This window comes from Thunnus thynnus, chromosome 8 (assembly GCF_963924715.1).
Source record: "Thunnus thynnus chromosome 8, fThuThy2.1, whole genome shotgun sequence".
Classification (NCBI taxonomy): domain Eukaryota; kingdom Metazoa; phylum Chordata; class Actinopteri; order Scombriformes; family Scombridae; genus Thunnus; species Thunnus thynnus.
Genome location: NC_089524.1, coordinates 33,115,825 through 33,130,430, shown reverse-complemented (window position 1 = coordinate 33,130,430; position 14,606 = coordinate 33,115,825). Strand labels below are relative to the sequence as shown.

Here is a 14,606-nt window from a genome sequence, read left to right as displayed (position 1 = left end):
ATGTCTTTTTCATTACTTTTTAAATTGCTCCAAACCATCATATTGTTAACAGAGATCATGGCTGTTAGGGTATCTGGGTAGTGTAGTTGACACAGATGCATATAACCATTATATTCACATCAAGTCCTCATTGTAAACTATAAATACTACAAAAAACGGTAATGACTCATTTAGTAAACTGAAGGCTGAAGGTCTCTGCTCTGTCTGTATGTTTATACTGCTGTAAGCTGTTTGCATAAATAGAGAGAGGTATTTCATACTAAACAGACAACATTCTAAAAGTATTTTCAACCACCTGAAATGAATGATGACAATCCACAGGCAGATCTAAATGTTTCTGGGTCATTTGGGCTCTAGAATGACATCATACAGTGTATACTGAGTGCTCTGTCCTCTGTGTGAGGGCCAAATGTATTGATTAGGGCTGTCAATCGATTAAAAATATTTTTTTAAGTGTTAATACTCTTATATGCTTGCTTTATGCAAATGTATGCATTTATTTTTGGAAATCAATTAACAACACAAAACAATGACAAAGATTGTCAGAAACTCTCACAGGTACAGCATTTAGCTTTTTAAAAATAGGCTCAAATCATATCTTATGGCACACTCCAGCTCAACAGGCAACAGATGGGCACATTGGCCAGCGAAATTTTGCATTACTTGAGTATTGATCAAACATCACTCCCTGGATCCCTCACTTCAAAAGCAAATCACACCATGTAATGGGAAAAATAAAGGCTAACGAAAACATCCCCTTGTGCTATGGGATACAAAATAAACAAACAAATAAAATCTATTGTTTCTTGCTAGTTGCCATCTGACTTAATGCTAGAGGCCTAAACTACAAGTGAGGCAAGAGATCATTATAACCATAGACTGTAAAAAATATGGATGTAGTCACAGTGACGTCACCCATTAGTTTGCGAACTGCCATTGAGCTTGGAGTTTAGCGATTTGACCATGGCCATCTTGGATTTGATCGTCACCATGTTTGATATTTGAGGCCAGAAATTACCATATTTGGACAAGAGGGTGAAGCTGACCATAGCGCTAGCTGAAAGCTTGGTTAGCACGTTGCTAATGCTAATTTCTGCGCAAAATAGATAATAAAATATAAATTAATAAAACCATTAAAACAAAATGTACTCACCAAAAAAACTGAACATCAGACTCCTTAGAGGATATTTTATCACAACCAAACTTCACACTGTGAAATAGCAGCAGCTACACCTATACTCTGTGAATCTGGGGTTACACCATGGTTACATTACGTAATCAATGTTGTTGCTGTGGTATCAACTTGTCAATCACAACATAGCCATGCCCTAAAGCATATGTTGCTTTATTGTCTATTTCAGTCTGCCATAATTTACAAAATGAACATCATGATGCACTGAAGACTTGAAACTAGCGATTAAGACCATAAACTCATTAAGAAAGTTACTGGGATCATAAATCAAGTGAGAAGTAGGGTCATTTTCTCATAGACTTCCATACAATCAAACTTCTTTTTGCAGCCAGTGGAGTCGCCCTCTGCGAGCCATTAGAAAGAATGCAGGTTTAAGGCACTTCCGTATTGGCTTCACTTTTCAAACCCGCTTGATCATAACAGAACCTTCTTTTTCTTTTTGTTTCACAATGGTATCCAGCTTATTGGTACATTGTTGCCACCGTCTGCTCCGGAGTGTGGATTAGACAACAGCCTTACAATCTAATTCCCCACAACAGAACCTGCATCAATGGCATCAACAGAATGAGTTGCATTAAAACAAATTTGTTTTAACGTTATTATCATGTCAACTGATTTTACATACCAAGATCAGTTTACTCTTCACGAGTGTAAACACTCATCCTGTAAAAACAGTTGTAAATGTCATCTGAGAAAAAAAACATGATGATGTCTTAGTGTCATACAAATTTATAAAAGAAAGCCTGCAATCTGGATGCATCAATTCACAAGAAGTGTCCATTTACCAGGCAGGGAGTGCCAAATGAAAGAAGCTATGGGGTTGCATTATGGGAAATGTTGGATCCAATGTTTTTTGAGTTTGACTCATTCTTGGACTACAAGTCAGGATTTCTCTGCAGTTTTGATTACAACAATTATTTCTTTAATGACTCCCACAAATCCCCAAACATTATAGAAGTGCAATGCTAAATTAATTGAATACTTGTGAATTACTTTACTGACACTATTTTCTTTACCTCAGTGATGACAATGTTGGTTTTTAAAGCAGCACTAATCAATATTTTTATATGAACAATGGGTTAAATTACTACATTTAAATGTGAAAGGGGTCACTTGTACTGACGAACCCAAGGAGGAAAATCACCAACTCTGCAGTTCCCCTCAGCTCTATAGAGCGTTTTAGCCTCTTTCAGTTCTTCACTGTTTTGTTTTCTTGGCCTGCAAATTCACTGTTTTGGCTCAGTCTCACAGCTCTCATCAACGTGGTTTTCAGTGAAAAAGCTCCGATAAACCTACTGCACACTACCTGCCCTGCACCAAACAGCAGACAGACACAGTTAGAGACTAGCTGATAAACATAGTGGAGCATTTAGTAGCTAAAGAGACATAGACATTTTTTGCAGGAGTTGGTGGAGACCAAAGCAGAGGTAAAAGGAGAGTGAATATTCAACTTACAATCAAGTTTATAAGGTGTTAATATATCACTGTTGTGTTTACAGCTTGTTCTGCTGACCCTACGTGGATAAGGACCCTAAGTGGAATGAAGGCCAAGCGATCTCTGTGAGCTTCTAACACATTCTGAACCAGGGTCAAGCTTTGGATCTTCTACTGTGTGTGTTAGAGTGTCTGACTGGTATTTAATGTGCCTGCAAAACATCCGAAAAATACTGTTTTCCCATAATGAAAAGATAAAAACATGCAAAAAATGTTTAATTTGTAATCCAAATTACACATATACAAGGATTCAGAATATTAGCATGTCATTTTCAGAGACCACAGCCAAAAGAACAACAAGAGAAAAAAATACAATCTGTACATATTTCAGTTTACAGTGAGTAGCCAGCTGGAGAGTACCAGAGAACACTAAGGCAAATCATCAGCAGACAGAAGAAACATTGCCTTTTTTGTATTTAATCCACCACAGCAGAGTATCAAGAAGTATCTTTGCTACAAAACAAGGACTGATGACTCCCTTTATTAGCAATCAGCTGCATAAGTTACATTGTGATAAAAGCAAAACAAAAAACAGAAGGTATCTATCTAGAGTCTAGCATTACTGTACATGTCTTCTCAATAGCTTTGGAATACCAAACTGGCAAAAATATGCAGCTCTTTTGTACAGCTCTGGGTATGACCAGTGTCTGCTCTTCATGAATAGAAACCCACAACAGGTTCAAAGGTTGTGATTCAACAGGAAAAAATGCTATTCATACATATGTAACATTGGTCCTGAGAGTTGTGTTGGGCTCATTAAAATGAAAAGGGTTTATCCCCTTTGGAGCATGACGGTGCTCAGTAAATTAAATGACAATCTGCTCATTAGATTTTAAAGGTAAAGGACACTCAAAATAGTGAATTTGTAAATAAATAGGCATTGATTATGTTTGTGGTCTTTTTTTCCCTTAGGGGTTGTATTATATTCACAATAGCAGATGTTCTCATTGAATAGAGAGAGTACCAGCTCCTATAGAGCCTGTTACATTAAGAGAGTGTTGCATTATAGGTTGTCTGTAGCCTTAATGTTGCTACACTACCAAGTTTCTCATTTACCATTTTTACCGTGTGTCTTTAAGAGTTAGTCAGCCCTAAAAGTGTTTTGTTATACAAGTTCAACCTACAGAAGTTTCTGACAGCTCATGTAGCGTGCTTTGTTGCCATGGAGGAAATAAATTAATGACAAATGAAAACAAGTGGAAAGCATCTCTGTACGTCTTTATCGCAGAAACAGACTGGGGACCAAATTATTTGTAAAGTTTCCAAAAATTACGACTGTCACAGAATGTCATGATGAGGAGTCTGGAAAATGATAACAGCCAGACACAATCATTCTGATGCTTCCTGACTGTAGAAAATGTGACTGATAAACAGAATGAACAACTAACTGTGCCTGAAAAAATATTTAAACAAGCTACACGCACTTGTGATTTGTGTTATTGGAATGATTTGATGTGGAATGATGTTTCACAGAGGGAAAGGCTAATAGAGAAGAGAGAAGAGGGAAGGCTAATAGTATCTCAGCAAAACTTTCCCCTGCATAACGAGTGTCTCATAAGTGTCTTAACATAAGTGTCTCATATATTCATGTATGTATGTATGTATATGTGTGTGTGTGTACACAAACACACGTACATATATACATACATATATAGGTACGAAAGATATGGAAAAATTCCAAATCAGGTTTCCTGTACCTTTAATATTACATCAATATATATCTCAAATTTCATGTAAATCTAGCCAGAAATTGTCAGAATGAAACTGTTGGATTAATGGATTTTTTTGCTAGCATTGCTAAAATATCTCCAGATGGTTCCAAATTTTAAAAAGCAATAAAGAAATGCTGCAACATATGCAACTGTTCCAGTGCAATAAGCAAATTCAGTGAACTTACATCAACTCCATTTCTGAATTTTCTGTTTGTCAGGCATAGTTGTTTGAAAGATGTATTAGCAGTTCATTATCTGATATCAGACGGCTTGTTGTTTCACATTCTGGTCTACCACAATACTGTATAACTGGACATTATGGGGCGGCTGTGGTTCAGGAAGTAGAGCGGGTTTTCCATTTATCGGAAGGTTGGTGGTTTGATCCCCGGCTCATTCATATCATGTCGAAGTGTCCTTGGTCAAGATATTGAACCCAAACAGTGTGTGTGTGAGAATACTTAGAATTCCTCCTGATGAAGAGGTTGGTACCTTGCATGGCAGCATGCGTGAGTGTGCCATGTAGTGTAAAGCACTTTGAGTGGTCGGAAGAGTCGAATGGCGCTATATGAGCCTGTTTACCATTACAGACTAAAGGTGTTGGATATTCTGTTCACAAGATGGTCACCAAACACACATATGCATCTGTAAAAGAAATCGATCCACAATGCGTCAAACCTACACAAATCCACTCTTGCTCTCGCTGTCATACTCATTACTCACTTCACTCTGTTCATGATGGGAACTGTAATTTGTCATTTCAGAGATCTTGCTGTTTGCCTCCAGTTTCACAGATTGAGTTTTCTTTGCTTGTCCCCTTGAAACTCTGCTGCTGTTTTTGCTTTCTGTTTTCTTTCATCTGCACAAACACATACATGGAAATTATGTTTCACCACTTTGCTTCTGTATTTTGTCATCCTCCAAATAAGCTAAACTACATCTCATTTAAAGTTCCCATTTGTGAAAGAGCAGCAGGGACATAGCCGCAATATTTCAACCACACTACAAATAACATTTCTGCTTGTAGGAACCTCCCGGATTGAGAAACAAAGCTATTTAAATTCATTGTGGCACTAAATGTTCTCGACTATGTAGGAATGTTGAAAGCCAGCAATTCTTTATAGCAATTCAATCAAAGCTTTGATGTGATGTGGTGTTGAATGATCAGAGTAAAATCAGTGTGGGAGAGCGGAGAGGAAATTAAAACTTCTGATCTCTGCAGGCTTTGTTAACACAGGCAGTCAGTCACATTAATACCAGACCAGTGAAGTGAAATGAACTTGCTGTTTATGCATACAGACATGTGCTTCAAAAACCACACAGATGATGTAACACATATATCTGCACTATTGCAGAGAAAGGTGCTCCGTTGTGTCTTCCATGTAAAAACAGCAGCTATAAAGAAGGTCCGGTGAGTGGATCATTTCACTTCAGGGATTATTCTCATGAAAATACAAAACTTGGTTAGCTCAAATCTAAATAAGTGTATTTGATCCTGCTAATCTCTGTAAAACATATTTTGGGAATCAGATGGAAAAAAAAGACCCAGAGCTGTACAGTGAAGCCATGTTTTTGCTGGTAATATCATCCAAAGCTCCTCAAGATAGGCTTTGCCCTTTAGAGTGTCCATCCAGTGTGTCTCTGTGGAAATGACTATCTCTCTCTCTCTCACACACACACACACACACACACACACACACACACACACACACACACACACACTCACTCACTCACTCACACACACACACACACACACTCACACACACACACTCACACACACACACACACACACACACACACACACACACACACACTCACACTCACACTCACACTCACACTCACACACACGCATACAGGTAATGAGGTGGAACCCAAAAACACACACACTCATTATCATGGCGAAGCGCTCCTCCAGTTGCTGTTGCAAAACACTGGGAGCTTTAAAGCAATGTACAGAATCAAGACTGAACACAATCAAAAGAATGTACAAAAAGGCACATTTGACCCCAGTGCTCCTGTACTGTGAGATTCAAGTGTAAATGAGCGTCTGTAGCATGGCTGTCGTAGCTCTTAACCATCATAGTGACAACATCCCCCACTGAGTGCACTGTTCTGGCTGCTAATGCTCCCGATGATAATGTCCATCAGCCTGGATGCTAGCCGCTGCCAGGCCTTTCTCAGCCAGGAGTCAGCATGGTCCCTAGTGTCATCAACTGTCCTGAAGAGGCAGCGAGTCTCTTTACAAGCTGTCCCGTGGTAATACAGAAGTGCCGCTTGCGTATCCCAATTCAAATCCCCATGTTTACCCCATAATATCCTCTTTCCTTATCCCCACCCCACCACCTGAGCATTCTAGCACGGGTGGGGGCAAGGGGTGGGTGATGTCGGTGGGGGTTGAGGGTGCTAGTCGTCCCCTCCGCCGTACAGGTCGGCCAGCTTGCGGAAGCGTGGCCCCCAGTCGCCGAGGTAGTCGTAGTCCTGGTCTCCGCAGCTTGAGGACGAGTGCAGGGAGCTGAGGGAGCCAGCGGTGGAGCCGCTGCCCTCGTAGTCGAACACCAGCAGGGAGTCGTAGGGGGGAGCGGTGGGGTCGTTGTCTGCTGCCTTCAGGCCCTGGAAATAAAAACGGAGGAGACGGGGAGGTGAGCAAAGAGCATCGCAGCGGCAAATGATAGTGGCAAGAAAGGGCAACCTTGTCCTGCTGAAGATGAAAGTACTACTTCTGGACTTCCAGAACGTGGAGGAGTGAACACGCATCTGAAATTAACGGTCGATCCGGGGATACCATGTAAGTCAATAATCAGCTCCTTTGTTTTACTGATATTTAGGTTTAGATAACTAGCTTTGCATCATTTTATAAAAGAGTTGATTTCCTCTCTATAAACTAAATCATTTCCTTTTGATATCCTATGACTATGCCTACAATCAGCTGTACACATATAAAAATGAAGCACTGCAAGGATCAGTTTTATCTCCCTTTTTATTCACTGAATATTGGCCTGATATCAAAGGGAAATGATTTAGCTTATAGTGAGGGTGTCACCTCTTTTTTAAAATGATGGAAAGCTAATTATTTAAACCTAAATATCAGTACAACAAATGAGCTGATTATTGATTTGAAGAAGAAGAGGGAGGAAGTTACTCCTGTTTTTATTGATGGTCAAGAGGTGGATTCTTTTCTTATTCTTACAAATATGTGGGTGTACATTTGGATAAAACTCTAAACTTGATGGAAAATACCAACATCAGTTCAGATTGTTTTTTCTGAGGAAACTAAGGTCCTTTGATGTAAATAGAGAACTATTTCTTGTTTTTTTCTTTCTTATTTTTATTCTAACTGCTCTTATTTACAAAAAAAAAAATATTCAGTGGAATTTTCACTGAGAGCAATACTCTCTTTTTCAGGAGAGAGTTGATCACATTCACTCAGTTAGACATTCATACTTGGAAGCTTCCCAGTACAACCACAGTCTGATCTGCTGGCCCCTGAGCAGCTCCACTGGTTAAGGCTCAACAAGGGCACCTCAGTGGTGGTAATGAGGGAGGGGAAAGCTCTGCTTCTTTTAAAAAACAATTGAGGACCATTCTAAAATATGAAGAATACCCACTCAATAGTGTCTTTAGTGGACTGAACAGTTCCTTTAGTGCATGGCTGCTCATGCCCCAGTGTTCACCAGAAAGACTGAGAAGGTCCTTTGTGCCTGCTGCGGTGAAGCTTTTCAGTGACAATGAGTATGAAGAGGCCTTTATGATCATTTATTACTGCTGGCTGGTTTTTTAAAAAAATTAAATAACTTTTTCTGGCTTTTATGCCTTTATTTGATTTGATTTTATAGGGACCATTAGATAGTGTAGGGAGACAGGACACATAGGGAGATAGAGAGAGAGGTATGACATGCAACAAGAGTCCCCTGGTTGATGAAGATTATGTGGTACGCGCTTTAACCATCAGGCCACCGGTGCGCCTGCTGTGAGTGAAAAAGGTAAAAATGGATCAGAAAAGGATTTTTCATTTTCTATTTTAACTAGGCTGTATCATTCTCATATTTTTTTTCAGAAATTCACTGTGACTTTTCAAGGACTCCATTCTACTGTTGATGACCACACATCATTGCTGGATCAGCTCTATTGAGGTGCTCTATGACACCTCAATAGTACTTGCTGAGGCTTTGCAGTTATATTACTGATAAAACCTTCACATACAGAGCCTGCGTTTGATGTGGGATAATGACCATGCACCGTCATATCAGTCTGATGTCACAGGTTAATCCCTGGAGTTCCATACTCATCACTTCTACACCAGAGAATTCAAAAATTGTATTAAAATATTTGCTAAGCAGAGCTGTCAACCTTCAGTTCATTAAAAATGGACATTGCCGCGTTTGCATCGGAGATTTAGCACATGACGGTGCAACAAGCCACAGATTGAGAGAAGCTGAATTTATGGTTGAGAGAGCAACAAGACTCAGACTATATCTAATGCAGGATTACAGTAATCCTATAATACTTGTATAGTAACTGTATAGTAAGGTAGTATAGAAAGCTGTGTTCACACTTTCATACCAAAGCAGAGCAGTGTAAGACCCACGTTAAACCCCTGAAACCAGATCTGATTGCCCATGTTGAACCATTCAGAGCATCTCAGAGGAGCAGAATTCACTTTCACAACTAGGATTCAAAATGTCAAACTTCCCATCAAAAGCCAGAATCTCTAACCTCCAAATTACCCTCCTTTACGTCAGTCCCTAGAGGACAGGCACCAGAGTGTGTATGTGTGCTACGGTTGGGTGATTGTTTCCTTTTTTCATATCATCCAATCGTGGTTACTTGAGATTACCGATAGGCGATCCGATCGCCAGGGGCCGGCGGTAGTAGGGGGGAGTCGGGAGAGTTATATCACAGCATCCGTCCTTGTGTCTGTGCTTGGTGCAACAATATCACAGCATCATGTTCCAAATCAATCAATCCAAATCATATCTATAATGTTAACTGCTCTTATGTTTTTTAACCTTTATTTATTCAGGGGAGTTTCTCTGAGAGCAATGCTCTCTTTTCAAGAACATCCTGATCACACCTGGAAGCTGCCCAGTACATCCACAGTCTGATCTGGCAGCCACTGAGCAGCTCCACTGGAGCAGTTGGGGTTAAGGGTCTTACTCAATGGTGGCAATGAGGGAGGGTGTGGTTGGCAAGTGCTGCTTCGTCACCTTCCCCACCCAGATTTACCCTGCCAGTCAATGGGATTGAACTGACGACCCTCCGGTCACAAGCTCGCTTCTCTAACCTTCAAGCCACCATTGTCCCGATGGGATGGCAAAGTTTTGGTGAGCAGGCATATGGAGAACAGAGAAATTCACTCGTCACTCTTGCTGATTAATGGGGCTCAGCGGGCGGACATGCCGCTCCACCAAAAACATCTCTAAATGCACAGTAAGGCTCAGATTCTAGAGATTATATTTATAACATTTTATTTATGTAAGTTAGTTAAAATTTCCTTAATATCAGCGTAAGAAAAAACAATTGTCAATCATCCCTTCAAACGTGGCTATACGCCTAGTGTGTGCATGTGTGTGTGTGGGGGTGTTGAGATGGACAGTAGGGAGTGCTGGGGGAGAAGGAGAGAAGGAGGGATTATAGAGGAGCGTAGAAGAGAGGAGGATTTGGGTCAGGCTGGACAGATGCTGCCTCTATCTCTAGGAGGAGATTCAGCAGATTACCCAGCGTAGCCTGAACTTAAAACCACCCACCCTTCCCACGCATACAAACGCACACATACGTAGTCACGTGCACAATTTCTAATGACCTCACTCTAAGAATTTCAACCTGTTCCAGTGCCATCTACAATTAACATCCAAACTTTTTTTTTTCCAAAACTAGCAGTCCAGAAAATGGGTGTTTCTTTTCCCCTTCCTCACCACTCAGAGTGGTTGGAAATGAAAGCAATAAATCTGATAAGCTGTGGAAATGTTTTGTGGGCCGCGTCTGTCGTCTGACTGAAGACGCTCCTGTCACTCGGAAACTCAATGGGAGGAGAGAATTAACGCAGAGAGGGAGAGGGAGAGGCAGGGCGAGAAGCATCGGCTTGTCATGTCTGCCGGATTAAGCTGTCTAGATCAGCTTGCCATGTCTGACAGCTCCCGCTCATTATTCATAGCTCCGCTTGGCAGATGTCTTTATGCAGCCCCGACCAAAAGACACACACGCACACACACACACGCGCGCTTGTGCACACAAACAATATGGAAGCAGATAGCGCACAGAGAATGCCATGCGTCAGCTCACGTTGACAATGATGACTCTTCACGCCTCGGAGGTGCCTCTCCACTGTGGAGCCATGCACTCCAGATGTGAAGACGGTTCTCGGCCCTGTTACAGGAAGAGTTCAGTCTCTTCAAGAAGCCTATGTGATTAACTGTGAGAGTCATGTTCATCCAGCTAAGCGTCACACTCAGAACTGATGAAAACATATTTTCAAATTCAGGATGTTCACCTTCTCTCTAGAGCTGCACAAACGTATGTACGGAGTCAGCGCTCAACTTTTATGAATTATCTTTTACAGTCCAGTCAGTCTAGTGTTGGATGATAAAGGTATGCTTCAAACAAAGTGCTAGTCTAACGGCGTCTGCCACAATCTCTGTATTCCTCCACACAATCCAACAACCACACCCAACCTTCTCTCTCGGGCTCTCTTTGTTTGTTCTCTCTGCAGCTACTTTTGTCACTTTTCATGACTATAAACAAGTGAAACACCATGAATGGCTTCGAGGAGAGACTGTCCAAAAGCGTGCGCCTTTATCCCCATTTGAACACTTCATTGTGTTGAGACTACAAAGACAGAGAATTCTTGGAGCGAGACGGAGAGGCAGTGGCCAGGAGGAAGCTATGATGGCAGGCTTTTTTGCTTTGCCTTTGAGTGTGGCCTGGATTCATCATATAGAGATGAATCTGGGTTGTAGGTGGTAAATAGACAAATCGCTATCACTGTGGTGGCACCTCACTTATACACCCATGTGTAACACTGTAAACACTTTTGCTAAAAACTGTCAAAGAGATCCTGTAGAACATATAGACGTAGTCAAACAACACATCATACTAACTAGTTTGAAGCTTACAGAGGCCTGAAGGTTCTTTCCTGAACACTCACACATCTAAACAGAGACATAATACTAGAACGTTATCAGCAGATTTTACTCAGCAGTGTTTGGTATAACCATCAGATGTAAAGATATTAAATATATGGTAGCAAATATCTGGTTTTGGTTGCTTTAGTCCCATAATATCTGAATTGGCCTTCAAACGCCCATATGGACAGATCATAACCAAAGCACCACACAAATCCTTTAATGGCACCAGTAGTTTGTTCTAATGCCTAAACATCATGTTTACATTTCACTGACAAGGAAACTCTGTGAAGTTGTTATAGTCCCACAAAAGTGGAAGATCCTGTTTTTTCTTCTTCCTGCTCATTTTCAATTGTGGAATTTGTATTATGTCGTTACAAATAGTAGCTTACATATAAAAAGTGTGCACTGCTGCTTCAGCAGTCTGAGTTAGCTACATCGAGTCGTATCTTCTAAGTTACAGTCTAAATTTTTGCCTGATTTTGGCTTCAGCTGAACTTTGGGCTGGATTAAGGGCAGTGGATTTTTGCCCCCATTTCTTACAGTGTAGCTAGGGTAGTTAGAGAGAACAGTTTCAGGGTCAGTATGGAGAGTAGGAATTGTTACACCAAGACTCATTTACATAATGACATGTCAGTACTGTATTAAGACAGTAAATAGTAAAAAAGTGGGACGCTCTAAAAGACTTCCCCAAACTGTCCCTTTAAGGGGCTGAAGATGACCTATAACCAGTCTGTGGGATTAACTAAACTCAATGGATTTACCTCCAATTAGGTGTCCAGGCTGTGGCCATGTCTGAGGCCAGCTAATCCTGACCACTAGCAAAGCTAATTAAGAATTACAGACACTGTTCTGTGTGCCACTCTCTCTAGCTACAGTATGTCTGTTTCTTAAACAAACTTGAGTTTGCATATAGTGTCCTTCTGCCAACCATCATCACCGTCATCACTGACACTTGTGTATTGTTTCATACCAGTGAGGCAGACTATGTATTACTGAGCTTAACACTGAATACATTTGAAATCTGCATCGTTTTTATGATTTCTGTGTTTGAATATGAGCATTTCATTCTGTTTTAATTAAGTGCAATCAAAGTCTTTGAATGTTACAGTGGGTTGGCTCCAAATAGCTGTGAGGAGCAACTGACAAGAACACTGAATTTTTACACAAAGATGTTGCGTGGAGAGGTTTAACTTGACAAAAGACAGCCCTCTCCAAACACACACACACACACACACACACATACACAGCCTGTGTTGTACTACCTCGTGGATGAAGTCTCCTATGTCTCCTGGGTGGGGGGCAGCAGAGCGGAGGGGGTACTGGTGGTCATGATGGAGGGGTCTCTCATCCAGACGTCTAATCCCCACCTTGACACACTCCGGCTCCAGAGCATCAGGCTGCTGCAGCTGACTCAGATCATAGTCCTAAACACACACACAAAGCCACACATATAATTGTTTATGAAGACATTCAACTGACTTCAAACTCACAACATCGCGTTTAAAACACATTACTACTAGGATTACCTCATCTCTGATTCCATGACCTTTTCAAAACTGTACATGATGCTTTTATGAACCAGAACTGTTAAACCTTCCTTTGTTGTTTTTCAGCCCGGTTTCCAGTCCAGTGAGGCTTAAACCATGTCATGACTGTATGACAGAAATGATTACTGGAAAATCCATGTGAACCTTCCTCGAAAAAGGCCCTGAAATTTCCATATGAAATGCACAAAATTATTTGCTGTATGCTTTCCTGTCTTAACTTTAGGGTTACTCCAGAAATCATGACCACTAGGAAAACAGGTATTGTTTATGAGCTGCTGGACCAGGAGTTGTTCTGTTTCTGTTGATTGGGTAAGGAAAGTTATGGAAGTGTTTGCTAACCTGTTCACAATTTGAAGTTTAGCTCGACTAATGCTGGATGTTTGAGGACAATGCCATACTTGATTTTGGATTTTTGAATTGATAAAAATATGTTACCTTGTGAGGCAGCTGGATTCACAAGATCACAACATCATTACATCATGTGAGAATCCATCATGTCAGGCTTCAAGTTATGCGTTTGTGTCCAAACCACCCATGGTTCGGTAAATAAGCATTCCTTATATATTTGGTGACCTAGCTATGTTATGTAGTGAGTGGGACATAAACTTGTCAGTGCTCTCTTGTGGACTAACTATATATACTGGAGACACTGTTTCTAAATAACCTGAAACATATCTTTGACATCACTGTAATGACATTTGTTACTGTACGTCTGACATTTACATTGACACCAGCAGCTTGGGTGTTGGGCATTAATACAATGTTGGTCGATGATAAGTCTGCTTTAAGAAAAAAAAAGAGAGATCAAAACAGATACAGCAGAACAAGAGATGTTCTTTTTTATTCCACACATTCTTCTTGTATCTGAGTGATTACCGCAATGGGGGGAGAGTGACAGTAGGAGGATTTTGCCTGACAATCTATCACACACAACAACTGACCACATTTTGTGCCATCAAAAGCACTTCATACAATGTTGTGCCCTCATTTTGTTTCCCTGTTGAGCATCAGTGGAGGGATATGGAGGGAAATTTATACTAAAAAAGACAGTTACTTTGGAAGATATACACTTGATTTAACTAAATCTGAAGCCTCATATTATTTCAGATAAACTTTTGAATACATTTTTGCACAAAACGAGGACCATGGAATATGTCCCCCATCACTCACATTGAAAAGGCATTGGGAAGGGACTTAAAGAATTGTGAACCTATCCTACTTTCCTGTTTAAATTCCGTAAAGATTTCTTATGCAGACACAGTGAGTTCTGGATCATCCTGAAACATGAATTCAACTCTTCAACACCTCTGCTTAAAAAGAGACATAATCTCTCCTTGGCAGCATATTTGGGTTGCTGTACATTCGTACCTCAAACTAAATGAGAAAAATCTGCTTCTTGGCTTCAGCTTCATTACCAAACTCCAACAAATCTACCTATAATTGCATAATAATGTATTCTTCATAACTGCAACACTAATGGCAGTATTTTTGCAGGCTCTGGTTGTGCCAGCACTCATAAGAGACTTAACTGCTTCATGGAAAT

General features: G+C 40.6%; 1 protein-coding gene across 1 annotated transcript in view; it reads right to left on the bottom strand.

Moving 5' to 3' along the window:
- Positions 1–2,885: 2,885 nt before the first annotated feature.
- LOC137188350 (cadherin-2-like) overlaps positions 2,886–14,606 on the bottom strand; it is a 102,254-nt gene continuing 90,533 nt past the window's right edge. Inside the window, exons 15-16 of the mRNA XM_067597980.1 lie at positions 12,779–12,940; positions 2,886–7,005 (exon numbers count right to left, since the gene is read on the bottom strand). Coding sequence (XP_067454081.1) covers positions 6,799–7,005; positions 12,779–12,940 — 369 coding nt within the window. The 3' untranslated portion in view covers positions 2,886–6,798. The remainder of the gene's footprint in view (positions 7,006–12,778; positions 12,941–14,606) is intronic.